The sequence below is a fragment of the Callorhinus ursinus genome, unplaced genomic scaffold (genome assembly GCF_003265705.2).
Source record: "Callorhinus ursinus isolate GAN/ISIS: 27379988/994484 unplaced genomic scaffold, GSC_fseal_2.0 scaffold68, whole genome shotgun sequence".
In the NCBI taxonomy this organism is placed as follows: Eukaryota; Metazoa; Chordata; class Mammalia; order Carnivora; family Otariidae; genus Callorhinus; species Callorhinus ursinus.
In genome coordinates this window covers 2321359-2348374 of record NW_027397130.1, presented here as the reverse complement: position 1 = coordinate 2348374, position 27016 = coordinate 2321359, and the positions used below count along the sequence as shown (strand labels likewise).

The 27016-nt window shown below is 51.0% G+C and overlaps 1 protein-coding gene across 1 annotated transcript in view; it reads left to right on the top strand.

Annotated features, from left to right (window-relative positions):
- Positions 1–27016, top strand: part of RNF213 (ring finger protein 213) — a 93792-nt gene that overhangs the window by 12426 nt on the left and 54350 nt on the right. Inside the window, exons 5-19 of the mRNA XM_073885965.1 lie at positions 2478–2956; positions 3851–4107; positions 5871–6068; positions 8658–8880; positions 9401–9456; positions 10561–10714; positions 13484–13651; positions 17368–17457; positions 18153–18275; positions 20074–20254; positions 22459–22632; positions 23002–23151; positions 24147–24736; positions 25607–25772; positions 26748–26965. Of these exons, the coding sequence (XP_073742066.1) occupies positions 2478–2956; positions 3851–4107; positions 5871–6068; positions 8658–8880; positions 9401–9456; positions 10561–10714; positions 13484–13651; positions 17368–17457; positions 18153–18275; positions 20074–20254; positions 22459–22632; positions 23002–23151; positions 24147–24736; positions 25607–25772; positions 26748–26965 (3227 nt within the window). The remainder of the gene's footprint in view (positions 1–2477; positions 2957–3850; positions 4108–5870; positions 6069–8657; positions 8881–9400; positions 9457–10560; positions 10715–13483; positions 13652–17367; positions 17458–18152; positions 18276–20073; positions 20255–22458; positions 22633–23001; positions 23152–24146; positions 24737–25606; positions 25773–26747; positions 26966–27016) is intronic.

The following is a 27016-nucleotide window of genomic DNA, read 5'->3' as shown; positions in this document are numbered from 1 at the left end:
GTGTGGCGTGTGGTGTGTGTGTGTGGCGTGTGGTGTGTGTATGTGGCATGTGGTATGTGGTGTGTGTATGTGGCGTGTGGTATGTGGCGTGTGGTGTGTGTGTGTGGCGTGTGGTGTGTGTGTGTGGTATGTGTGGCGTGTGTGTGGCATGTGTGTGGCGTGTGGTGTGTGTGTGGTGTGTGTTCTACCTATACACGATCTCCGTGGCTTCTACTTGGGGAACTTGCGTGGACCTTCTCTGTGGCCTGGTGCCTGGTCTGTGGTGGGGGTCCCCGTGGGCTGAGCAAGACCGGGCAGTGTGGGGCGCTCGGATCTCCGAACGTCGAGGAGATGAAGCCTATTTGATAGTAAAGTCCTTTTTCGAGCGGTCGGCCTGTCAGCTCCCGAGAGGCCTGTCTCCGTCCGTCTGTAGCCCGGCGCTCCTCCCTGTTGCTCGGCCGTGAGCTCCGTGGGCCTTGAGACGCAGGGTGACTGTCAGGACCTGGGGCTGCTGGTGCCTGAGCCGAGCGGGCGGGTTGGGGCGTCGGAGCGGGCCGGAGCTGAGGCCTGGTGACCAGTGGGAGGGTTCACGGGAAGACCTTGGCTGGCTTTCCGCGGGCCAGGAGGTCATTGCTTGAGCCCAGGTGCAGGGTGCCCCAGCCGCTGACATCATCCCTGCAGGCGATTTGCGAAGGGTGTCTGGAAGGTGCTGGAAACGTGGTGATTGAGAGAGGTTTTGTGCTCTGCTCCATCTCGTGTGGCAGTGGCTCATCTATAGTCACTTAAATAAACGCAGGTTTCCTTATTTCCAGTGCGGGTGGGGGAGAGGTGGCTGCCCCGCTTCCTCCCTTTAAGCGTCCCCGCTGAGCGTGAGCCTCAGTGGCCAGGCTGCCAGAGTGGGGCTTCCGGGCTGCAGCCCCGTGCCCCAAGAGACCCAGACCAAGGAAGCACATGCTGGTGGCCTGGCTGTGGGGGGCCTGAGTGTTTCCCTCCATGGTCCCTCCGCGGCCCTCCGTGGTCCCTCCACTGTCCCTCCGCTGTCCCTCCACGGCCCTCCACTGTCCCTCCGCGGTCCCTCCACGGCCCTCCACGGTCCCTCCAAGGCCCTCCACTGTCCCTCCACGGCCCTCCACTGTCCCTCCGCTGTCCCTCCGCTGTCCCTCCGCGGTCCCTCCAAGGCCCTCCATGGTCCCCCCACTGTCCCTCCATGGCCCTCCGTGGTCCCTCCACTGTCCCTCCACGGCCCTCCACTGTCCCTCCACTGTCCCTCCACTGTCCCTCCGCTGTCCCTCCGCTGTCCCTCCACGGCCCTCCGCGGTCCCTCCGTTGTCCCTCCACGGTCCCTCCATGGCCTTCCGCGGTCCCTCTGCCGTGTGCTGGTGCCGTTCTGCCTGGAACCGGGTGGTGCACCTGCTCTCCGCACCTCCGGCTCCTGCTTCAACATCTCCGCCCTCACCTCTGCTCTGCCCTCTGCTCTGGGGTCTGCCTCTCCGGCCACCTCTCTGTTTCGCTGGGCTTTCATTGGTTTGTTTTATTTCATGGTTTTTCATTCAGTCTGACCGTCTTCAGTGGATGCACTTAGCCTGCTGGTTGCTGCTGGACTTTTGCCATCTTGACCTGTCTTTTCTAATCACCTTGTTTTCATGCCCCTTTTTTGGATATTTTTTCTAACTTGCAGAATTTCTTTCTCTTTCTCTTTCCTCTAGTGGGTTGGAAACGTAAACATTTTATTTCTTTTCTTCTGGTAGATTCTGAGAAACCGAGACCTCTGATGTCGCCCCTCCCCCCATCCCAGGGTCGAGGGTGTCCCCTTCACAGGAGCCCCGGGTGGCACTCCTTCCCCCTCTGGGGTGGGGGTCTGGCCAGGCCAGGAGCTCACATGGGCCTCTGGAAGTGGGACGCAGAGAGCAGGAAAAGCAGTAATTCCCAACAGTAATTTCAAGTTCTCGCCAGGCTGGGATGGAGCAGGGGTTGGGTGAGTGGGGACCTCTGTGCAGACAGTGGGAAGCAGAGAGTACCCGCTCTTCCTGAGACTTGCACATTCCGATCTTTATGACTGAGTTTACGTGTTCATGTTGCCTCTGGCCATCTTACTGATCCTTTGGTCTTCTAATTATTTTGCAGCTGGTTTTGCTGGATTTCCTAACCAGCACTCGTACCCTTGCACCTAGTCCCAAGAGCAGGGGTGGACTCAGCCCTTGCCGTGCATCAAGGGCTCTGTCTTGTCTGTCCTGCATGGAGTGGGCGTCATAGCTCCCAGCACAGAGGAAACTAGCTCTTGTAACTTAGCCAAGTGGGGTGCTCAGCTGCTAGTGAGTGCAGTTTCGGGATGGAATTCTTAACCTCTGTGTGATCACTTTCTAATGAACCCATGTACCAAGTGGGCTGAGCCATCTGGTTCAGTAAAGACATGTTTAGAGTATTTTCAGGCCAGCTGAATTATGGGACCTTGGGTCCCCTTCTAATCACTGTGGGACGGCAAGGGTCTGTGTCCTAAACACAGCTGTGCTCCCCCATGGGACCAACCTCCGTGTTGCTCCTCCGCCGGCGGGTCCGGGGCCCACATGAGTTCGGTTCCTTCCCTTCCTCTGCCTTCTCCAGTCCGTTGGTCCTCCTGCCGGGGAGGGGGGCTGTGCCTAGGTCAGCGCGTTCGCATGGCCCACGGTGTGGTGTTTTCCTCTCTTTACTCTTAGACTGGCACCAGTACGATGATGTGGTTCGTATGAGGTGCCCGGGGATGCTTCAGAGGATGATGAATTCTCTAACGGACGGTATAAGGAAGGACGTGGTGAAGGGGAAGCAGACCGCGGCCACCATTATGCTGAACAGCATCTTCAGCATCCTGCAGACCTGGAACGCCATTAACCTGAAGAGCTTTTTTACCCAGTTCCAGCAGTTTTATTTTGTTGTGAAAGTGCCCATGATCTACGAAGGCCAGGCACAAATCTGGCACGCTCTGCAGTACGACGAGAAGGAGGTACTGGGTGTCAGGGGTGTCCCCCGCCGCTCCCCTCACCTTCTGGGCAGTCAGCACCACCCCTCTTCTTACCGGCAGGGGTTGTCCCGGGGAGCAGATGGGGGCAGGTGGACGTCGTCCTGCCCATCACGCAGGCGCTGCTGCTTGCGGATTCTCGGTCCTCCCCTTGTTCTTCCTTCCCCACCCCACCCCACCCCACCCCTGGTCCCACCTCCTCTCCTGGCCCCACCCCTCCCCCACCCCTGGCCCCACCCCCTAGCCTGGCCCCACTCCTCCCCCTCCCCAGTTCCTACCCCCTCTCCTGGCCCCACCCCCACCCCACCCCTGGCCCCACCCCCTCTCCTGGCCCCACCCCCACCCCACCCCTGGCCCCACCCCCTCTCCTGACCCCACCCCCACCCCACCCCTGGTCCCACCTCCTCTCCTGGCCCCACCCCCACCCCACCCCAGTTCCCACCCCCTCATCCCCCTTGCCCCCCAACCTGGCCTCTGGGGGAGTGGAAGGAATGGGTGGAACCCTCCTTTATCATCTCTCCCCCAGCGTTTTGGGATGGCTCTGGCAGTGTTTGAGAGGAACCTGGGCCATTTCTGAGATGGAAGCTGGACCCTTGCAAGCATGGAGGGGCCTCTCCACCAGGCAGGGTTTCTGGAGGGCACCATTGGTAGTAGCTCCCAGCAAAGGCCCCGGGGCCACTAGGCCTAGGGAGTGGGGGGTGCTCAGGGTTTGTTGGGGAGGGCAGGGCAGTGGGATGGCCCCTCCATGGGAGCTGTCTCTGCCCCTCGGGGGCCTTGGTCCCCTGCCCAGCTGACGTGGCGCTGAGGGCAATGAAGGGGGCCCCTCTCACACCCCTGATGGCTTCAACTCCATGGTTCTGTCTTCTCTCCTGGGACCAGGTGAAGAGAAACCTGTGGGAGTATTTGAAAAAACAAGCCGCACCATTTCTGGAAAGAACTGGGGCCCCTCTGCCTGAAGACAGCCCAGTGAGGAGTAAATTGAGAATGGGCCTGATTATCCTTTTTGCAGTGGAAAAATTTGACATTCCCTTATCAGAGAATGACCTGGTGTTGCTCTGTACCCTTCTTTGCTTGAACGCTGGTTCAGCAGGTGACCTTGACAGTGACCTAAGGCACATCTTTGGAACATGTCACAGGTATTGTGTGTGTGTCAAATGATTTTATAGCTGTTTATAATGATGATCTGATTATACAAATGAGCGTTTGTCACAGGTTGGATGCAGACGTGCCAGGAGTAAAGTCTGCCCGTGATTTCACTCACCTGCCACTTCAGTGTCTGCCTCGCCAGCCTTCTTCCTAGCATATGTTTGGCTTTTACTTTTATTACTCTTCTATCGAATAGCCTGCTTTTGAGAAGCTTTATGGTATATCATGCCTCGCCCCTGGTGACCCAAAGTGAACAAACCTTTTTTTTGTTTAATTAAGAGAATAAATAAAGGAGATGGGGCACCTGGCTGGTTCAGCCGGTGGAGTGGACGACTCTTGATCTCAGGGTTGTGAGTTGGAGCACCACGCTGGGTGTGGAGATGACTTAAAAATAAAATCTTTAAATCGATTTTTTTTTTTTTAAGTAGGCTCCACACCCAACGTGGGCCTCCAACTCACAACCCCAAGATCAAAGTCACACACTCCACCGACCGAACCAGTCAGGTGCTCCACATAAAAATGAAATCTTAAAAAAAGAAAAACAAAACAGGAAAAGTGTTTTATTTGAGCCCAAGTTAAAGCAGCTAACTGGGACACACACCAAGAGGAGTACGCATGCTCCGGGGAGGGAACACGAGGTGCAAGTGATATGTGCTTTTTACAGAAGGAGTTACAGATCATCACAACGAAGGACATTCCAGAAAGTTACAGACTTTATCTTAATCTTATGGGAACCAGGACGTATTTTCTCTTTTTCTTATCTTTCTGTTTGGAATGCTCCTTTTTTGATTGATTTATTTATTTATTTTAAATGAAGCGGACATACCATGTGTGCTCTGGGCAGAAATAGAGCCTGTGGGTTGAGATCATTTTGACCTTTGTAAATGTCAAAGTTTAGCTTCCCTGGGATCCAGGGAGCAGCGCCCACAAGCACGAAAACTTGAAAATGTCCTGTATCACCCTGTGTACCTAAGGTTGCAGGGATTAGGGTTTGAAGATTGACTGTAGGGGCCCAGCCCAGGCACGCCTGTGGAAGCAAGGGGGGTGCTCTCCCTGGGCCTCAGCCGCAGTGCGCTGGGCCAGGTGCGGGATGGAGGCACCAGCCTGCCCTGAGGAGCCTCCGTTGTCCCAGGTGGAGGGGCCCGCCCAGCACCCGGTGATTTCAGGGCCTTCCTGTGCTATTTTCGGCAGCCGTGTGACCGGAACCAGAGGGTGGTAGGAGGCGGCCTTCCCTGAGCAGTGAGTCTTATTAGGACATCTGCCTCTTGGTCTTACAAACTTGAAACACTGAGTGCAACACTACATTTTTTAAGAGAGAGGAATTGGCAGCAAATGTACAGAGTGTTTTGAGTGTTTCCAAGAACCAGCGAGCATTAATATCTTGCGACTGTAGGCAGTTTGCTGTGTGTTGTTGGCAGGCTGCCCCCCTGCACTGGCAAAGTGGCTTTATATCTGGATTTACTGTTGCCAGAGGGTCTGGGCTCACAGATCACATAGCCCCCCTGAACCTCAGCTGTCAAGGGGGATAGACGTTTGCTGTGGGGCTTCAGGGAAGGCCTGTCCAGAGCCCGATGCTTCACAGGGTGCCGAGGGCGCCCCGGATGTCCCATGCAACCACGTTTCTCCTGGGGCTAGTCACTCTTCTCGGCCGCCCCCGAATGCTCCTTCCCTCCTCCGTGCGGGTTGCCGTCAGACCCCCGGGGCAGGACACTGGCCAGCCCAGCTCACCGTGGGCTCTCTGCTCCCTTCCCAGCTGGCGAGAGTTCTTGGTCAACCTGTGCCGACAGTGCATAGCGAAAACAGTGGACCTCTGGGTGCTCACCCTGCCCGTCTTGCACCACTGCCTGGCATCATCACCTCAAGGAAAGGACTCCAGGATGCAGCCTGAGGACACCTGGGCGGCCCTGGAAGGAATCTCCTTCTCTGAGTTTCGGGAAAGAGGGCTAGATCAGTAAGTTGTAGAGCTGCACGTCCATCTGTAAATCTTGGAATCACGGCTGTGCTTCGGGGATCACCGGTGGGCCCCCTGGGTGCACACATTCCCGCTTCTAGGGCTCTTTTAAAATGACTTCTTCAATAAATTTTAAACATACCAGAAATGTAATGAAGAATATAAAAAAGAAAAAAACAGCCTGCATTCCCAGAGATAATCATTGTTGCTAACACTTTGGCATGCACATTTCTGGGATTTTGTCCAAACACAGCTTTGCGGGCACATTAGGTGCTCGATAACAGCGACAAATTCTGTATTCTGTTTTCCAATGGGCCTTTTTTCACTTCACAGTACTTTGTGAGCAACTCCGTGTTGGTAAACATGCAGCTACATTGTTGTAATGACTGCTTACTCATTAGAACTTATTTTTACTTAAGCAGTGACTGAGCATGTGGATTATTTCTTCTTCTGCACTCTGACTTTGTGAGCATATGTGCTTTGATGAGCAACCTTGTTGCTTCCCTGTCCAATTCTTTCCTCAAGCTAGATCCCTGAAAGCAGTACTGCCAGGTAAAGGCTTGGCACATGGTACGTGCAAATCTTGAGGTAGTGAAGTACTAGATTCCAGGTGAGCAAAGCTTTCTTAGAGAAGACACAGAAGGCACAATCCACAAACGAAAAATGGTAAATCGAACTTAAGTACAAAAATCAAATCAAAATTAAATAAAAAATTTTAAAAAGATGAATATTTCTGCTCAGTTGCAAGCACAATGCCCCCCGTTCACGTTGTCTTGTGTCAGAGAAAGGAATCCAAGTCTCCCCTGCTCCCACCCCTCCATCAACCCAGTACACTCCTGCCCATAGGTTCTTAGGGATTAAAATAGCTCAATTAAGTTATTGCTCCTTCACTATTATTGGAACCTTTAGAAGTTAAAGCCCAGTTAAGATTATTTAGATCACTGCATATATTTTAAGGACCCTTCAGTGGTGTACAAACTGTCTGGAAGAAATTCAGTTGTTGACAATGGAGAATGGCAAGCACCAGCCTTGGTCTTAAAGATCCTGTCTTTCAGGCAGACGTGGTCTTTACTATGCCGTGAACCTTCATCCATATGATCTTTGTACCCCTGTGACTTCTGTGGCACCTCACTTTATTTATTTTCCAGTGGTCATCTTCTGGGGTCTCCAGTACAGTGTCACAGAATCAGCATAATTTAAAAACCTTCACTGGGCTCACTTGGACTGTTTGATCTGGAGCATTCACTTAGTCACTCATCGAAATGCTTAATTCATAAATCACTGCAGCCAGTATGGAAAACAGTACGGGGGTTTCTCAAAAAGTTAACAGCGGAGCCACCCTATGAACCAGAGGTCCCTCTTGTGGGTGTGTATCCCAAGGAAATGAAATCGGTATCTCAAAGGCATACGCACAGCCCCATTGTCTCTGCGGCATTATTCACAATAGCCGAGACATGGAAACCACCGAGTGCGCATTGACCGATGAGTGGATAACAAAGATGTGAGACATGCATACACACACACACACGGGAATATGATATGTACGATAGCACTTGTGTGGAATCTAAAAAAGTCAAATTCGTAGAGACAGAGAGTAGAATGGAGGCTGCAGGCAGAACTCGGAGGTGTTGGTTATTGTATAAATGTCCAGCTAGAGGATGGGTAAGTTCTGGGACCCTAATGTGCACTACAGTTAGTAATACTCTATGATAGACTTCCAGGTTGTGGAGAGAGTATATCTTTTTTTTTTTAATGTTATGTTAATCCCCATACATTACATCATTAATTTTTGATGTAGTGTTCCATGATTCATTGTTTGCATATAACACCCAGTGCTCCGTGCAGAACGTGCCCTCTTTAATACCCATCACCGGGCTAACCCATCCCCCCACCCCCCTCCCCTCTAGAACCGTCAGTTTGTTTCTCAGAGTCCATCGTCAAGAGAGTAGATCTTAAATGTTGTTAGCACAAGAGAGGAATGGTGGTCATGTGATGTGGCGCTGGCCCTAGCTAATCCTTCGGTGAAGTGTATCAAGTCAACACATCGTACTCGTTAAGCTTACACAACATTAGGTGTCAGTGATATCTCAATAAAGCTGGAAAAAGTGCTTAAATCTTAGTGAAGGTTTCTGCATGGTAAGATATATACACCACATAATTTGCCCTCTTAATCGTTTCTGGTGTGGAGTTCAGTGGCATCTGACACACTCGCGTTGTTGGGCCTCCACCTTCCGTCCCAGAGGTTTTTCAGATCGAAACTCTGTCCGCATTAAGCAACATTTCTGTTTCCCCTGTGCCCCACCCCCCGGGGAAGCACCGTCCTACTTTCTGTCCCCGTGAATTTGCGCACGCTAGGGACCTCACGGAACTGGAGTCAGAGTGTCTGTCCTCGCGCCACCGGCATCATGTCTTCAAGGTTCATCCATTTTGGTGAATTCTTAATATGTTATTGTTTGCTTTTCATTTGATTCAGTTATTTTTGAAGTTGGAACTTTATAGGTCTCTTCTCACAGGACTGTATTTACCTTAACTCTGTGTGTGTGTGTTGACCCCATGGCTGCCCTTCTGTTCCTGTCCTCCCTTATACAGGACACAGTTAGTTCAGCTCATGGGAGAGCAGAGCCATTTGCTGAACGTAGATGCGTGTCTGTTCCGGTCCTGGTTCAGTCTGCTGCCTCTGAGCAACTTGGTTTCCTATATGAAGAACCTCATAGACCATCTGAGTCACTTCCCAGCTCGAATCCTGGACTGCCTTCTAGGGACTTGGTACCGGCTTCAAAGGTTTACAGAAGTCTTTGGCAAAAATCTGGAGGTCTGTTGTCTGTTGTCTGGAACAGGCTCTCGAGTCCTTGCTTAGCAACAGCAGATCAGAAACTAGACATTCAAGGCCTGTGATTCCTTTTTTTCTGAAATCCTGGCCGGGTGAAGCACTTTGAAACCAGAGACGTGGTGGGGTCGCTGTTTCTTAGGGCTACAGGGGTGCTCTGCTTCCCATTACTCTGGAGCGGGGGACCCGGGCGTTCAGGCCGTGTGTGTGTGTGTGTGTGTGTGTGTGTGTGTTGGGGCGGGGGTCCAGGCAGGGCCCACACAGCTGCTCTCTTCTTTCCCATTTCGTGGGGTGCAGAAAACAGTATAATCTTAAATCCTGAATTTTATTTGTGAAGGATGTAAGCTTGGTTCTTGAGCACCTTAAAAACTCATTTGTAGAAAGAAAAGAACCCATTGTTTTGCTGTATTTAGGTTGTTTGGTTTTTTTTTTTTTCAGTTCTGTTTTCAGAAAGATGGTGGCGTTATGATTAACTCTTTCCTGTCTTTTCTCTTCACTGCCCTAGAACATTGAGGAAATTTTTCAAATGCTGTTGCACCTCCTGGATATTTATCAGGACAAGTAAGTAGAAATGTGAAAAGCAGCCTCTGTCTTGCACGAGGTTACCCACACACACACTGACTGGCAGTGCCTCCTATTTGCTGTTGAAATCAGAAGGTCCTCAATATATATCCCACCTGCTTTTTGAGCTATTAACATCCTGGTTTTGTTTTGTCTTGTTTTAAGGGAAAATAATAGATATCAGCTGTTAAGATTTTGGTTTATTTCCATCTAGTCTTTTGTCCTATACATTTTCTTCCATTTATTTTTTAAATGATCACCATATTGCATATTCATGCTTGTGTTCTGCATTTCTTTAATGTTGGTCTCTGTATGTTTTTTGCAAGTCAGGTCGGTTGAAAATAAAAATCAACTGTAGCTTTACGTAGTTATCTGAAATCATTTGCTCCTACAGATTTGTATGACCTCTGACACCCCAAAGGAACACTATACAGCAAAATGCAGAACAACAGAAACCCACGCATGGCTGATAGGTGTTTCCTGAGATTCTCGGAGCTTTACCCATATCACCTCCCCTGAATTTTTAGGGTGTTCAGGATGGCTGTGGGGGCATCAGATCTGTTAATGTCAAGCCCTGGTGGCTTCAAGGCCTCCCTGGGGTCCGTCACAGAAGCACCCCCACAGTGCCTTTCTCCCCACACCTGCCGCAATGCGTTCTGGTCAGCTCCCGTCAGCTGGGGCCGTGTGCCAGCCAGGGAAGGCGAGACCTGGTCCCCACGCACAGTGCCCGTTCTAGCACTTTTCCCCATCCCTCCCTGGATCTTTCTGAATTTTTTTCAGATTTATGTAGTATCTTAATCTTCAGTGATACACATCCCTAGCTGCTTTTTTTCAAATAAGGGGCTACACTTGGGAATAGTGTCACTTGCTTTTGTTAAAACAGTTCAGACCATGGGGACAAACCAAAAGGACTTCGTTTCTTTTATATCTTGGTCATAAGTTCCGGATCTATTGAAATGTTCCCGATGTTAGCCTGTATGGGATCAGAACCATGCCTTACTCGTAGGCATTTTGAAGGGAAGGAGCTTGTCAGGGATCATGGGTACTGTTTTCTCACATCTCCTAAATGACTTCAATGATCTCTCTTAACTCTTTGCGGGGTAGGATTCTTGAGGAGCCCTTGATACAGTCCTACTTGACTGTGTGCCTGAGACTTCATGAAACTATCTGCAGAATCACAAAAGACCAAAAGTTTTATGAGCTGCCTGCCTTATCTGCTGAGATTGTTTGCAGAATTATTACACTTAAGCCTCTAGTGGTAAGTGGAACACACACACCATGTCGCACCCACAATAAGTACGGAATTTCAAGTGGCCTCAACTCAGAACGGAGATCAGCTGGTTTCTAGGATTGCTAAAGGGAGACAGAGTGGCTGATTCCGTCCTCAGATATTTGTTGGGCACCTGCCCCATGCCCGGTTCTGTTCTGTGCATTGAGAATGTTTTGGTGAGCGAGTCTGCACACTTGCCCTCCTAGGGCTTCTGTTGGAGGCAGAGAGGCAGTGCAGGGGTCAAAGTACAGAACATCAGATGAATGGGTTAATTAAAGAGCAGTGCAGGTGGCTGGGAAGTCAGGCAAGGTACCCACAATGTGTACCCGAAACGCGTGTCCATGCATGGTCGTTCCCACGTGACCTCATTTCCTGCACACTGTTCCTTAAATGCAGCAGCCGAGTCCACCTGTCCCAAGTGCACACCTCAGGGCCTTCCACACGGGTGCACGCCCTTGTGCTGCCCCCCGAATCAAGCTGCAGGGCGACCCGGGTGCCCTGTGCCCTCTCCCTCCACTCCCTCTGCACGCCTCCCAGTGGGAACCGCCTTCTGTCTCCTACCACCGAACCTGAGTTTTGCTTGTCTTTGAACTTCCTGCGCTTTGTGTCTGCTTGCTTCACCGAACACTGTGTCTCTGAGACTCATGCCCGTTGCTGCTCACGGCAGCACTGGCTTCTTCTTTTGTACTCTTTGCACGCTTGAGTTTATGGGCTTCAATTTGAAGATGATAGGAGATTTTATATTTACACTGACCAATTTTTTGTTAACTGTATTGCGATTCAGAACCGGGATGTTAGTGGTAGAAAAGAATTCAGTGTATGTTTTAACTTTATTCCTTTCACTTTTTCTTCTTTAAAATACAAAAAAAAAAAAAATTAAAATAACTATTATTGGTAAGATGATTGCTTTTTATGAAGCAAGTGTCATTTAAACCATCACAGGCTGGTGCCCACTTCGAAATAAGCTGTGTTTAGGAAATCTGTCGGTTTTCTAGGGTATATTTTCCTGCAGAAAAGAAGTCTTAAATGTGGGTTGGAACCCCAGACCAGTGTAATCTACATCATGGTAAAAATACTCTACCCTTGCCATAAAAACAAAAAGGTTTGCAAAACTATAATTCAACAAAAGTGTATGATGAGTTTTCAACCAGCTTCTGGATAGGTCCTGACACAGAGGGTTAACTGGATTGGCAGAACACCAGATGGAGAAAAGCTAGAAGCCCACATGTGAGCCTTCCAGCTTAGATTCTCAGGCTTGGGCTGTTCACTTCTTGCCTGTCTCAGCCTGGCCCTGTGCTGGGTGCAGGGACACCAGGATGGGGGTGACAAAGGCCTTCCTTTGCAGTGAGATCTCTGGGGGGGGGTACCCAGTGAACACATAACTGCAACACAGGAGACAGACAGTAAGCTGGAGTCAATAAGGTGCCCTGAGAACAGAGGGCAGGGCTTGCGTTCCTATGAAGAGGACACAGCCCTCACTGGGTCAGGGAGGAGGAACGTCGCCGTTCCCGAGGGCCTGCAAGGAACGGAGTGTGGCAGGAAAGGAGCCAGGTCCGGACAAGGCCAGATCACAGGGAAGGCACACCATGCTGAAGCTTCTGGATTATTCTAGAAAGTGCTGTGCCATTCAGGGATTTAAAACAAGGGCTGAGATGTCCAATTTTCAGCTGAGAACCACTGCCACCTCTTGCCATCCGCTGATCCGGCATGCTGGCCAGGCACACCTCCAGCCACCCTCCCAAGCATCTGGTGCCCTCCTTGTATTTAGGGACAGAGCCTCCTCCTGCCCCAGGCTGGGTTCCGTCCCCTTCGTGAGCCTTGGGAATACCTCGTACTTTCCCTACTTGGCACCTACCATGGTTAACGACCAGATGCCTGCCTGTCTGTGGATGGTTGCCCGCTCCCCTGCAGCATCAGCATCTGCTGGGCCACCAGGCAGGAGGGAGGGCATGTGGTGGTTCTCAGGGAGTGGAGTGTCCCTGGAGGGAGGAGTGGCAGCAGATCCCGTTGTGGGTCCTGACACTTCTAACCTGTGGGACTCCGTTGAAGAACACACGCTACCACAGAGCTGGGAAGACCCTCCCAGGGCCTCAGGGAGCAGCTGCCGCTGAGGTGGGGGGTTCTGACACCTGCACTCATGCAACTGTGCTTCTGCTGCAGTGGGGAGGCATTGCCAGATCCCGTGGCCCCAGGGAACACGGATCTTCCAGAGGAAGAGAGGGAGTAGGGGAAGCCTCATGGGAAGAAAGCATGGACGGGAGGTGCCTTGGGTTTACCTCTGGCCCACGGCAGGCTGTTTCTGTGGCCAAGGAGCAGGGGTTTGCATGACACACTAGAAGGGGGGGTGTCTCTGAGCTGCTGGAGGCTCTGCGATTGGGGCGCATCCTTTCCCAGCCAGTCTGGAGGAGGTGGGCAGGCACGGTCTGGGCTGGCATGATCTGCTCGTTGGTAAGGCTGGGTCCCCTGTGCTGTCACTGTGCTGGGGCGGTTCACGGGGGTGGAAAGCTTGTCCTTCCCATCCCTCCCCCACTTTGCCTGAGCTGTCAGCTCCCAGAGCGAACCCACAGTCCAAGAAAATTGAAGCGCCTTGAAATGCAGGCCCTGGTGAGGCGGGTGTCCCAGACGCACTCATGTGACTCAGAGGTTGCTGTTCTCGAGCGCCCGCTGTGGATTGAGAAGGGAGAGTGGTGTCTCCAGAATAGTCTGAGTCACAGCTTGGGGACCATTATACACCCCCCCCTTCTCCTGCTGCAGCAGGATTCAGCCGAAGGGCCAAGAAAGGAAGCCGGGAAGATTTCTGTGCAAACAGTATTCCAGGGGACACTCACCGGGACAAGAACTTGGCTTCAGGGCATTTTCCAGAAGCCCATCTTTTCGCACACCTACTTGTCACCTGCCACGTTCAGATACCAGGAGGAAATCAAGGTAAGCTCTGCTGGGCTCAGATGCTGGCCAAAGGGGTCCGAGCAGGGATGCAGCATGCTGGCCCTGGGCTGGTGCTCCATCTGCAGGATCAGAGAGCCCAGTGCTGGTTGCGCTGCCCACAGGCCCCCATGACAGGCCTCGTGGGAAGTGCAGGGACACGGGGCCTTCGGGCTCTGTTTGAGCAAGGAAGGTGGGAGGTAGTTATGGCTGGAAATGTCAGGAAACAGTGGAGGCAAGAGGTACTTGAAGGGGAAACTGGGCAGAAGGGTTTCTGACGTCAGAGAGGGAAATCAGCCTCAGAAAGGCTGGGAGGTTTCTAGAACGAGGCTGGATGAGGTGTGGGGGGACAGGGGCCACTGTGGGGTCTGGCCCATGGGGGTCACCTAAGCGCGAGCGGACGAGTTGCTCGGAGACGGAGGGGTGGGAAAAGGGATGTGCTGAAGGCTGGGGGTGCTTTACGTCCTCTTCTGTTTTTTATCCTAATGCCTTAATGTCTTCTTCCTACAAGTTATGAAGGGTCTCCCACTCGAGCTTCCAGGGTGTTGGGGAGACCACGGAACCCACTTAAAATGATCTCCATGCTTGACATATTTTTGGCCATCCTGTTGATGTGCCACGTGACCCCTCTGGCTTTATGGGACTGGGTTAGGTCCTGCAGGGTTGTCTACACGTCCTCTCCATTTCCTTTCTTGTTCCCCTGCAAAACTATAGAGGTGACTGCCACTGAGGAAAATGTCCGAAAGGAAAACATTGGCCAAGAAAAGCATATGATCCTCAGAGGCTGCAGGTTCTCCTGGCTGGTGGCCAGCGAGTCAGCAGTGTGTATGCGGCTGGTTCCATACTTCAATCCTGGAGCGATCCATGGTTTTCCTTCCCGCGTCTGCCTGGGGTGATGCAACTAGTATCTGGCTCGTGGCTCATTTCCAGATTCTCCTCAGTCTCCTAATCAGACCTAGCTCTATGTCAGTGCCCGTTTCCCATCAAGATAGAAAGTGGCTGCACATGTTGGTCCCTCGCATAGAATAGACTAGAATGTGGGCAAACCCCCCCAAAAGGATAGAAAGTTGCAAGTTTCAGCTTGTGACTCTTAAGCATCAGAAAAGTCTTCTGTAATTGCTCTGTGAAATTTCAGACTAAGACTTAAACCCCACCGAAACAAAATGATTGAATTATTGAGTTATAATTGCTGAGTTATTAAATGTTATTTCAAGATTTCAAATGGTATAATCCCCCAAACATTAAGAATGAGTTCAGGATGGCTTTTGGTCCATTGACACGAGGATGATTTTCAGTAAAAAGCAGTAATAATGGTGAAATGATAATGTTAATTAAAATGTCATTGAGTGTCCCCTCTGAGGCTGGTGCTGCTGTCACCCATCTCATGGAGGAGGCAACCACGGTTTGGGGAAATGGGGCAAACCCAGCCCCATCTTCAAGATGGACACAGCTGTGGAAAGTGATGAGCAACCCAGCCAAATGGCTCATTTTACCAGTTTCAACAGGATATCACCTTCCAGGGACACTTTAACGGGATGGTCATAAAATCACACAGCTGAGACTGTACAGGAACAGGGCTGATGACCCTCGCTATATCTCAGACTTGCCACTTCTCCACACGAAGGGGAAAAGATCACGAATCCAAATACTCAGAGCACAGAACTTCTGGCACTCACCCTGAGAGGGACCGAGGCTGAGATCAAAGTGAAGAAAATGCACATGAGTCTCAAACTATTTAGAAACTTCATGGTTGGTGGTGGAACAGACGTAGTAGTTCTGGAGCGATCTGTGTGTCCTGTTAAGACTGAGCAAATAGCACAGGAGTCAACACTGTTGGGAGCCAGAGTTCTTTCTCACCGTGGAGAAGGGAGATGCGGCAAAGGGCAAGGGGTCAGCGGTGTTGGTATGAACTCATGACCCAAAAAGCTGTAGTGGTTCCTAGCTCTCTCCACTGAAAGGCCTAAAAATCAGGACAGCCAGGCCCGGGAGCACCGTGGGAACCCCAGGCATGGCTGCTAAATACCAGCCCCATGAAGAAACCTGTGCTTCTGGAAGGACAGCAGGTTCCAGAGGCAGCAGGAAGAGTGCAGCGCCAGCCTGGGGCCAGTGGTTGGAACTGGAGTGATGGCGGCTGGCATCCTAGAGTAGACCCTGGGATGGAGATGAGCTGCATCTGTAGTTCATGCTGCTCTAGCAATGCCCGTTCCCTAGCTTCGATAGCCCTACTGAGGCCAAGGAAGGCATGAACTTCAGGGGAAGTTGGGTTGAGCATACATGCGAACTGTCTTATCTTTGCAGGATTTCTACAAATTGAAAGTTATCCCACATGTTTAAAAAAGGACACAGAAGCTAGTCTGAAGGGACAATTAGCCAAATCTAGGACAATTTGATCATCCAAATGAGTAACACCATTACTGGATTACAAGTCATTGATACTTATTTATAGAAGAAAAGGAGGGGGAGAGAGAAAGGAAAGTTTTTTTTGTTTTTTGTTTTTTTAAGCAGGCTCCATGTCCAGTGTGGACCCTGACTCAGACCTCGATCTCGTGACCCTGAGATCATGACCTGAGCCAAGATCAAGGGCCAGATGCTTAACCGACTTTTTTTTTCTTTTAATGAAGAATGCAGCTGGCTGGCTCAGTCCGTAGAGCAAGTCTCTACCTCAGCGTCGGGGGTTTAAGCCCCACAGTGGGCATGGAGCCTACTTAAAAAACAAAAGAAAACAAAAAACACCCTTCATTCTGTAACATGGCAGGAGTAATGGACGTAGGCAAGATCCTTCCGTGGGTGAACTCGGTGCATAGGAGTGTGGAGGAGCAGGATATCCAGCGTGGCCTGCCACAGATGACCATTTAATGCAAAGGAGAAAAGAAATCCGGCAGCCCTTGCCGTCAGCCCTGATGGGACAGGGGTCTCATGGCCTCCTTCTGCAAGTCTCTGATGCGACAGCACTCCCGAGGTCTCAGGCGAGCCGTGGGAAGGTGCTGACTCTCGACCCTGCCTGACCTACAAAAATACATTTTCAATGTGGCTCAACTTCATAGTGTTCCTGCCAAAAAAAATCAAATTTGGGTCTCCTCCCGGGAGAATTATGAGCCAGATCAGGTTGAGAGACAGTCTACAGGACAGCAGAGTGTGGACAGCGCCCCCATCAGAGGACTGGGTCCCACTGACATGAAGTGCCCTGAGTGTGACACGTGGATCATGATCATGCAGAAGGGCCACGGTGTTCGGAGATGCCTGCCCAAGTATTTCAGGGCCACATGGCGCGGTACCTGCAACTTCTCTTCCAGTGGTTCTGCAGAGAAAGTGCTTCTTATAGAGCGAGCACAAAAGAGAGGATGCAGCTGTTGAGTATTAACACCTGGGGAATCCAGTTGAAGAAATATGGGTGTCCATGGACCATTCTTGTAACTGTTTTTCTATGTTCGAAGGTTTTTGAAATAAAGCAAGGGAGAGAAATACTTTCAGAATAAAAACCAGTTGCACGGTAGAAGGACCATCCTGGTTGCCCGGTCCTGTCAGGGCCCTTCCTTCTCAAAGGCTGGGGTGGGTGGCTCTGACTCGCCAGTGACAGCTCACCAGCGATAAAGACAGGCTCAAAACCCAGGTGCCCTGCCCATCGCCCCTGGAACTGCCATAATAGTCTTTCCTTTTTCATAGAATTCATCCTGGCACTTAGTTGTCATGTGGCTGTCACTGACATGTGGGCTTTGCAGGTCTGGAGACGGCTGGCGGAAATAAACTTCCCCGTGGAGTCTGGCTGGAAGGAGTCCTTGATGGGGGACTTGGAAGGGAGAATCAAACAGGTACCAGAAGTCAGGGTGTTCTTTTCAGGGGGCACGCTGATGAATCCAGACCATCTGTAACAACCTACAGGTAGAAAGGTGCATTTGAATGGATAGCCCTAGTGTGCGCAGGGCACTGGGTCAGTATGACCTTGCATTTTTGATCCAGCCTTACTAGTTTGACCAAAGATGATATTCCAGTGAAGAAGAAGGGAACGGGGTCTTGCCACCAGGGAAACCCTAGGTATGGGGAGTAAAGCCCCCCATATGCCGTAGCTCCAAGCGGCTTGCTGGTGACAGAAGCCTTAACCCGGTGACAAATGAGGAAACAAAAGTGTTCTTCATTTTTAAAGCCTGTGACCCTAGGAAAGTTAGGGTTTGTTTTTACATGATAGGCGATGTTTATATGTAACCATTAAATGATGCTTTTTGGGGAAGTAGAAACAAGGGGAAATCACTTATTTTTCAAAACTTACCTGTTTTTGCAAGCTGCGGGGACAGCCGCTTTTTCTGCAGTGTGGGAAGGGAGATTCTGAATTGGGAGAGTCTTGTTCGTGTCATGGCTGCAGTTAGAGGGGCCCCGCGGGGGGCACGGCGCGTGCGGGGTGGAAGGTGGAATAATGGGGACCGGCCGCAGTGTGGGGAAAGTGGAGAAGCACGTTCTCATTGCCCAGAGTGTTAGCGCGCAGCCCCCCAAGCGCTCACTGTCCTCGCAGGAGAAGCCTCTCGTCCAGATCTCCGCCTTCTGCAGCCCCCACTGGGATGCCACGGGCCTAGAAGACAGCGTGTCGAAATGCTTCGAGAAGTGTGTCATTGAAGCAGTGAGCTCCGCCTGCCAGGTGAACCGCCCTCTCGCTCGGGAAACGCGTCTGGGTTCCCCGCGGTCTTCGGCCACCGCGAGCTGGGGGCCGGGTGCTGGGCCCCGCTGCCAGCGCAGGCGTGGGCGCCCGCCATCCACCTCCCGGCCTAGGGGAAGGGTTCTGAAGTCCGGTGTCCCTGACGGCCTCCCCGAGATGCCGCCCAGCTTCGTGCTGCGACAGGTGACGCGCCATCAATCCCAGCCGCTCGCGGGTGAGCTCGCAGGGAGCCATCCAACGCGCCACTCCTGGGCGTGCGGGTCACTGCGGCTGGCTTGTGTTACCGCCGGCGCCATGCCGACGGAACATTTACGGAAGGAGAATGGACGAAGTTGAAAAGATTCCGTCAACTCACTTGCGGGGAGGGTCTTCTCTGCAAAGCCGGAAGCGAGTCTGCCGCCCACGGCCTCTTGGGAACAGCTCCCAACTGTGCGTGTGTGCGCATGCGCGCGCCTGCGTAGGCATGCGTGTGTACGTGCGTGTACGTGCGTGTACGTACGCGCGCGCGCGCGCGCGGAAGTGCGTGCACGCACTGGTGCTCTGGGGTCTTCTGTACGGGAAATCCCGTCGTAGCTGATGGGAGTGCTTTTACTTCTTTCTTTCCGATCCGGATGCGTGTGTATCTTGCTCTTGCTAATTGGTCTGACTCGAAGCGCGGGGCAGACGTCCTCGTCTGGCTCCCCATCTCAGGAGGATGCCTCGGCCCTTCACCCTGAGCGCGTCGTTAGTTAGCCGGGGGCTTTTCACGCAAGCCCTTCGTCGGGTCGAGGATGCGCCTCCTGTTCCTGCTTCGTTGGGAGATTTTATTCCAGAGGGCATGGGGCGTTGTGTGAAAGGTTTCTGCGTCTCTGGAGACGAGCCTGTGATTGCCCTACCCCCTCCCTTTTCCCTAGGTACGATGTATCACGTTAATTTTTTTTTTTTTAAAGATTTTGTTAATTCATTTCCGAGAGAGAGAGAGAGAGAGAGAGGGAGAGCACGAGCAGGGGCAGGGGCAGAGGCAGAGGGAGACGCAGGCTTCCCGCCGAGCAGGGAGCCCGGTGCGGGGCTCGATCCCAGGACCCCGGGACCATGACCTGAGCTGAAGCGGACACTTAACGACTGAGCCACCCGCGCCCCATGTTAACGGGTTCTTTATGTTAAACCAACTTTGCCTCCTGGGGATAAATCCCACTTGGTCACGGTGTATGGTCCTCCTTATAAGTATCTCTTACAAACTAACCCTATTTTTTTTTTTTTTACAAGTTACCAAAACTTTTTGTACAAACTTTGAACCTAAAGAAGGGGGGAGGACGTTTTATCTCTTGGTGGAGAATTGAAATATATGTGCTGTGTGTAGGCAGGCTTTAAAAGAATGACAGTTTAGGGTTAGGGTTTAGGACAGAGTGTGCGTGTACCAATGGTTTACACATATTATTATGGTTGGTGTTTTTCATGGTAAGTCCAGGAAAAACAGAAAGTGACGGTGAGCCGGAAGGAGAGGGGCTGTGGCCTGCAGGCGTGTCTGTGTCTGTGCGCGCCTGTTTCCACACCTGTGTGTACGTGTGCACATCTCCATGTCTCTGCTACCCGTCACATATGAGGAGTCAGCACACAGGGAAACAGGAATGTCTTGGAAAAAGTGAAGTATTTTATTCTCTTGCTTTTTTTTGAGACTCTGTTAAACTATTCACAGAGGATTTCTGGAGTGCTGTTGGATGAGAGATTTATTATGTTATTCAAAAGCAAACCAATAAAAAAAAAAAACCCTCCATTTCTCTCTCTGTTCATTATCTTATAGTCTCAGACCAGTATTCTTGGGGGAATCTCTTCTCATGACCTGCGGAAATTTGGCACTCTTGTGTCGGCTGTGATCACTAAGTCCTGGCCGAGAAACAACGGGGAGACCATGGATGACATGGATGAGGTTTTAAAGCACCTGCTCACATGGCCGGACATGAAGCATCTCTTCAAGTTGTGCAGTACGTCTGTGTGGGGTGCTGGGAACGCTTGCTCTGTCCGCTTGTGTCTGCCCGACCCCCCCGGGGGGGGGGGGCAGACTATGACCTGATACTCGGTTAGGATGTGTTGATGTTCGACAAAGGAAGCAGACCGGGTGGAGGAACCCAGGGGGATTCAGAATATCCTACACTCTGAATAAGAACTAACCCCAGGGGTGCCTGGGTGGCTCAGTCGTTAAGTGTCTGCCTTCAGCGCAGGTCATGATCCCAGGGTCCTAGGATCGAGCCCCGCATCGGGCTCCCTGCTCAGTGGGAAGCCTGCTTCTCCCTCTCCCACTCCCCCTGCTTGTGTTCCCTCTCTCGCTGTCTCTCTCTGTCAAATAAATAAATAAATAAATAAATAAATAAATAAATAAATAAATTTTTGAAAAAAAACAACAACAACACCCCGAAAGCCACCCTTCCCTGAATGCTGGCCATGCCCCAGCTACCATGCCGACATAGGTTCCCTGACACAGTCCTGGAAGATCTCTGTTCTTCAGATGGGGGTGTAATGTGACTTACCCAAGGTCTCAGGGATAAGTATCAAGGACTAAAATTCAAATCCACGTGTGTCTGGCTGTAGAAACCCCTCTCTGTTAGTCTGAGATCAGCGTCAACGTCCGATCCTATATTGTCGACTTTTGACCAAAGACTAAGTACCATCTGTTTCTTCTGCCCCTACCCCCGCATCCCCTGAGTATTTTGTGATCAAAGAGGGGGAGATATGTATTGCCCCCAAAACATCACATTACAGTTTGTAAGTTGTCAGATTCAGATTTAGTGGGAAAGCACTGGATTTAGAACTAAAAATCCCGGTGAGATGATTTGGAGTCTCTGTTCCATCAGATGACAGGGACAGCCAAAAAAAAAAGCTGAGTTCCTTGCATGTGCGTGTGGTGGGGATAAAGTAAGATCATGGATGTGGGATTTTAATGTACATTATTGAAAGCTACCCACTTGAAAAGGTTACATTTGTGTTTTTTTTAAAATTAATAGACACTTTTTGAGCAGCTGTAAGTTTACAGGAAAATTGAGCAGAATGTACAGAGTTCACATATTTGTACCTCCCTGCGCCCGACACAGTTTTTCCTGCTATTAATGTCTTATTGTGGTGTGGGATATTGGTTATAACTGAGGAGCCAATATTGACACAATTATTAACTAAAGTCCACAATTTGCCTTAGGGTTCACGGTTGGTGTTGTATACTCCGTGGTTTTGGACAAATGTACAATGTGTGTCCACCAGTATGATATCCTACAGAATAGTCTCACTGCCCTAAAAATGCCCCGCGCTCCCCCACGCCTCCCTGTGGCTCTGCCTTTCTCAGAATGTCCTCCAGTTGGAGTCGTACAGTCTCTGGCCTCTTCAGATGGGCTTCTTTCAGTTAGTGATGTGCATTTAAGTTTCCTCCATGTCTTTTTGTGCTCAAAGCACCTTTGTTTTTATCACCAAATAATATTCCATTGTCTGGATGGACCACAGTTTGTCCATTCACCCACTGAAGGACATATCGGTGCTTCTAGGAATTTGCAATTATGAACAAAGCTGCTGCATGTGCTTTTAATGGCACAGAGAAATCTGGTCTTCTCATCATGCCGTACAACCCTAAAATTACTCGGAGGGAAAGCTTCTGGTGGTTGAACTCAATATATTTAAAAACTCTGTCCTCTAGATTGATCTTAAAATTCAAATTCAAAATTTTGCCAGAGAGCCAAGATGTGTAGAGAATCAAACTCTCACATTGATGTTTCTCTGTTTCCATGTGCTGTGAAAACGCCCCCTTAAAACAATCTGGGTCACCCTCGCTGGGTTCGAGTGCAGTCACTCTTCCCCTGCACAGATTCTCCAGATGGGGGCATGCAGAGGAGACAAGTGGTTTAAGAATGATATTCAGCATGCTGAGGGGGGCCCAGGTTTTAAAACCCCGAGCAACGTGGCTCTCCTGGCTGATTCCCGCCATGGGAGGAGTCCTCTTCATTAACAAGGTCATTGGGAAGCCTTCCAGGCAAAAGCAGAATCGAATGAAGGGAGAAGCACATCTGGAGACACGGAGTGACCTTCACTTGTCTTGTGTGGAAGTGGGGGCAGAACAATGAGGAGGCTGCTGGGGACCCCCATGCTTCTCAGAGTTGGGGGGAGAAGTGGGCACCCACTGTTTTAACTCTGTTCTCCACCTGATCAGGAACCGATGAGAAGATATTAGCCAGTGTTACCGAGGACAGCAGGAGGCTGTTGGCTATCGCCGACTCTGTGTTCACGAAAGTCAGTGAGGACCTCCTGAATGGCACCATTTTAGTTGGTCAACTGGAGCTCCTCACGAAGTGCACAGATCGGTTTCTGGACATCTGGCAGATAAGTAAGTATCTGAGTAGGGTCTGAGCTTCAGGTTAGTGGGCAATGACTGCACTTGCCCGTGTATTTTGTAGAGGGGAGACCTTCGTCATCTTTACGATGAGTGGCTCTTCCTGTCAGTAAATGGAGAGGGGATGGTTTCCAATCCTCCGGAAAACAGTGGGAAAGTGATAAAATGGTGACCCAGTAAGACCCGCTCTGTCTCCACGCGGCCGAGCGCGTAGGCAACTTGCCCGTGAGGCTGTGCACACAGCCCCCTTGTCCCTCCCCGTAGCCATGAACGTGGAGCATCTTCAAAGGGATGTGGAGGAGGAGACAGTTGCATGGAAAAGGCTCTGCTTGTTTGTTCTACTGGGTCCCTTTTTTCTTCCAGAGAGAAAAGATCTTTTACCCCAAGAGAAAAAGCACAATATGAAGGAAGTGCTGGACTGGAGAAAGGATGAGCTGAAATTTCTGAAGAGAGAGAAGACATGTGTGGACAGTCTCCTGAGGTTGTGTGAGAAGGTGAAACATCTGATAAAAGGTGATACTCCTAAGAGTTAACACGAACGACATTGAGGGGGCCACAGGAGAGAAGGGTCAGAGGAGCAGACAGTGAACACAAGTCACACGGCAGCCTCGGGGGAGGCAAGTCACACGCACCTCCTTATTCTTTTTGGTATTTATCCCCATGCCCCTGCATGGCGCACTTAGACATCCCCTTCACCGTTCAGGCTGAAGCATCAGCCCCCGTGGAACTTGAGGGCTGGGTCTCTGTTTCTCCAGGCCCCGCACACACACGCACCTCTTCCAGCCTCTCTCCATTCCCGGTCCTGTCAGGGTTTCAGTCAGATCACCATTCAGGGTTCTGTGATTACGTCTGTGTAAATACACCGTTCACAACCAAGCCGTGAAATAGACCATCATTGTTTTATGTTTCTTGCTCCAGCTTTGTTGTCTCTGGAATTAAAATTCTCTTCTTCAGCCTTTCGAGCCAGGCCTCCTCACTTCCTCACCAGCTCCCTACCTCCAGCAGCCCTACGATCAGTGTGTATGCTTCTGGGAATCCTGTGGCAGGAGCCTGGCTGACTCCCAGTCTCCCTGCTGCGGGCTGGGGTTCCACGCCCTGGGGCCCAGCTTGGCCTGGGCCACTGCTGCACATCTGCTTTTCAACTCCTGCCCCCCCGCCCCACCCTTTTCTGCTCCTCCCAGCCCAGCTGGCTTATGACTTTTCCAAGACCATGTCTGTTCTGGCCCTGGAGTGCGGGATATGGGGAGGGAGTGAAGCAGGCAGTGTCCACGCTGTCATCCCTGCCCAGAAGTGACCGTGCTTGCTTTGTTGTGAAAATTCATGAACGAGCTGGGAGTTGGGTGGGGGCTGGCAGGGAGACAAATGGGTTCTTAGTGAGGAAAAATGCCAGCAAGTGTGTTCACGTGAGTTTTCTTATGAGCAGCAAGGACAGTAGGTATGCAGAAAATAAAATACAATGTTGTGGCCAGTAGAGGTTTGACTTCTGATGTTACTTTATGGTTTCAAAGTGGATGTGGAAGAGATGGCAGAAAGACACTTGGAAGATCTTGGCAGTAAAAAACTGAGTGACGCCGTGACAGTGAGGTTGTCACCCAGCTCCCCGGACGTGAAGAGGACAACGCATTACAACCTGAGCCCCCAAGTCCAAGAGATGGCCAAAAAGATGGAGCAGCTAAAGGAGAGCCACATCTTCCAGGTCTTCTGGGAAGACGCTGCAGAAATGCTGAGTGGGTCCGAGGAAGACCTGGAAAGGCAGATTCTTCAGCCTGAGGAGGCCTATAGATATCTGTTTCTCCCTTGTTTCAAGAAGTTTATGAAACTATATGAGGATCTGAGGTCAGGAGAGATCACCTTTCAGGAGGTTGACACCACCTTCAAGGACTTTGTGAATAAATACAGCCACCTCAACGCCGACCTCCATCTTATGTGTGTCCTGGACCCCAGCGACCAACAGGACTGGATCAAGGATCGCGTTGGGCAGATCAGGGAGTACCATCACCTGAACCAGGCTGTCAGCTCAGCCAAGGTCATCTTGAAGGTCAAGGAGAATTTGGGCCTGACCGGTGACTTTGGTGTTCTGCACACTTTGTTAAACTTTGTAAGTTATTTGCCGGGGACCCGTGGGGTGGGGGTGGGGGGCTCCCATGGGCTCTCCGGGTTCTGGAAGCCGGACAGGATGGTTTCACAGCTTCCCCCAGGAGTTCTTGTTGCATCTCACTGGATGCCTGATCATGCCATGGGCTTCGTTTCTACCTGTTTATAAGCAGCGTGCACGCTCCTGGCAAGTGAGCATTTTCTCAGGTGGCCATGAGGGACAAGAATTTGGGAATGTGCAGTGACCCTCTTCCGGTAGCCAAGGATTTGGAACCAGTCATCTGGTCTCATCAGGTTAGAGAGAGGCTGGAGAGGCAAGAGCTGGGTTTGTTTCACCCCCTCTGTGTTCACATCTGCTAGTGCTGGCAAGGGGTGGAGCATGGTAAGCCGCCTCTGCTATGGTGAAGAAGCAGGGGCTTTGCTTTGTGTTCCTTCAGGTGAGGATTTACAAGGTGTCCCATGATCTATGTTATGATGTAGATGTGAAGATGGTGAAAATTTAGCACAAAATTTGGAATTATGCACACCTAGACTTAGATCCCAGCAGCATGTTCTCAAGCAGGTCACTGCTCTGGGCCTCCACTTCTTTACCCATAAAATAGGAAAAGTAACAATATGCACCTGGCAGAGTTCTTGCGTAAGTTGCTTCCCCGACTGCCAGGTATGGAGGAATAGTAGCTACTGTGCATCAATGGGGAGACGGCACTGGGGGCTCTAGGGTCCCAACTCGCGGTCAGGAGCTTCGTGCACCTGCCTTCAGCTGCTGCAAGTCCAGGAAGGATGGGATGGGGTCTTTCGGATGGTCAGTGCCACTGCTTGGACTCCAGAGTTCCAGGTAACCAGGTCCAGCCCACAGCAGAGCTCTGTCTTGCAGACTGACAACTTTGACACATACCGGCATGAGAAGCTGGAGCGGATCAGCAAGCAGCTTATCCATGCCAAAAAGCTGCTGCAGGACATCAGTGAGACCCGTTCCCAGTGTCTGAGTGAGCTGTCCCTGAGCAAGGAGTTCATCAGCTGGGTCCGGGAGGCTCTCGGAGGTACAGCCGGTCATTGAGGTTGCTGGGAGTCGGGAGAGAGTGTTGAGATGGCTCACGGGGGGTTTCATAAACTTACAGGCAGTCCCTCTCCTTGATCATGTGCTGTGTAAAGAACAGACATGCTGTCTGCATCCCTTCCGTAGATGTGCAGTGTGTGCCTCCTCGATTGTTGGTAGAATATGCGTCGGGGCAGTATTTCATCTGTTCCGGCATAAAAACTTTCCTTTTGCCCCCACTCTGGAGGCTTGCTGTGAACAGTTGGGTATCATTTTCTTAACAAATCTTGTCCCCTTTAGCTTTTTTCTCTGGTTGATTTTAACTAGAAAGTAAGGTAAGCTCTTATCCACAGAAGAGATTTCATTACATCAGCTCATCAGTGTTATGTGCACTTCTTTTTTTGGCCAAGAGCTCGGGAGCCTTTTTTGTCCTGTGGTTTAGGTGCCTCTGGCAAAGGGGTTGCACGGTGGGGAGGAGAGGTAAGGAAGACAGGTGGAGGAAGCAGGAAAGGGGCGGCAGCTGTACTGGTATGCAGGGAGGGGGTGCTGTCTCTCATCTGGATGCTCGGTACTTTCAGCTGTGGGTTCCTCGGCCCTCTTTGACGCACATCCTTTGATTAGTAAGTAGCCGAAAGAGAATTATTTCCATTTTTTTTGTAGTTAATGTCAACGTAGTATTTACCAGCTGAGCCCATTTCTTTTTGTATTTAACAGCGATGTTGTGTGGAATATACACGACAAAGTGCATGGAAGGCTTGTGCCATGTCTGGATGTTTCTGTTGCTTTGTTGGCCTTTGCCATTGGTGTCAACATCAACAGCAAAAGAAACACGGCCCCAGATTTGTACTAAAAGCAGAAAGTGGATCAGACCCTACAAATCCATCACTATCCACTTATAGCCTGAGTGTTCTTGTTTGAGGTCTGAGCGCGGGATCGTCCTGGAGCCCCCAGGCGCTCACCTGTCTCTCCTCGCCCCAAGGCATCAATGAGCTGAAGGTATTTGTGGACCTGGCCTCTATCTCCGCCGGGGAGAATGACATCGACGTGGACCGGGTGGCCTGTTTCCACGACGCCGTGCAGGGCTACGCGTCGCTACTGTATAAGCTGGATGCGAGTGCAGGATTTGACGAGTTCATGATGCATCTCAAAGAACTGTGGAAGGCTCTGGAGAATGACCTGCACCTGCCCCATAAACTGGTAAGTCTTCCTTCTGGCTTCATCCGACCAAGCACACAAAGCTGCATACCG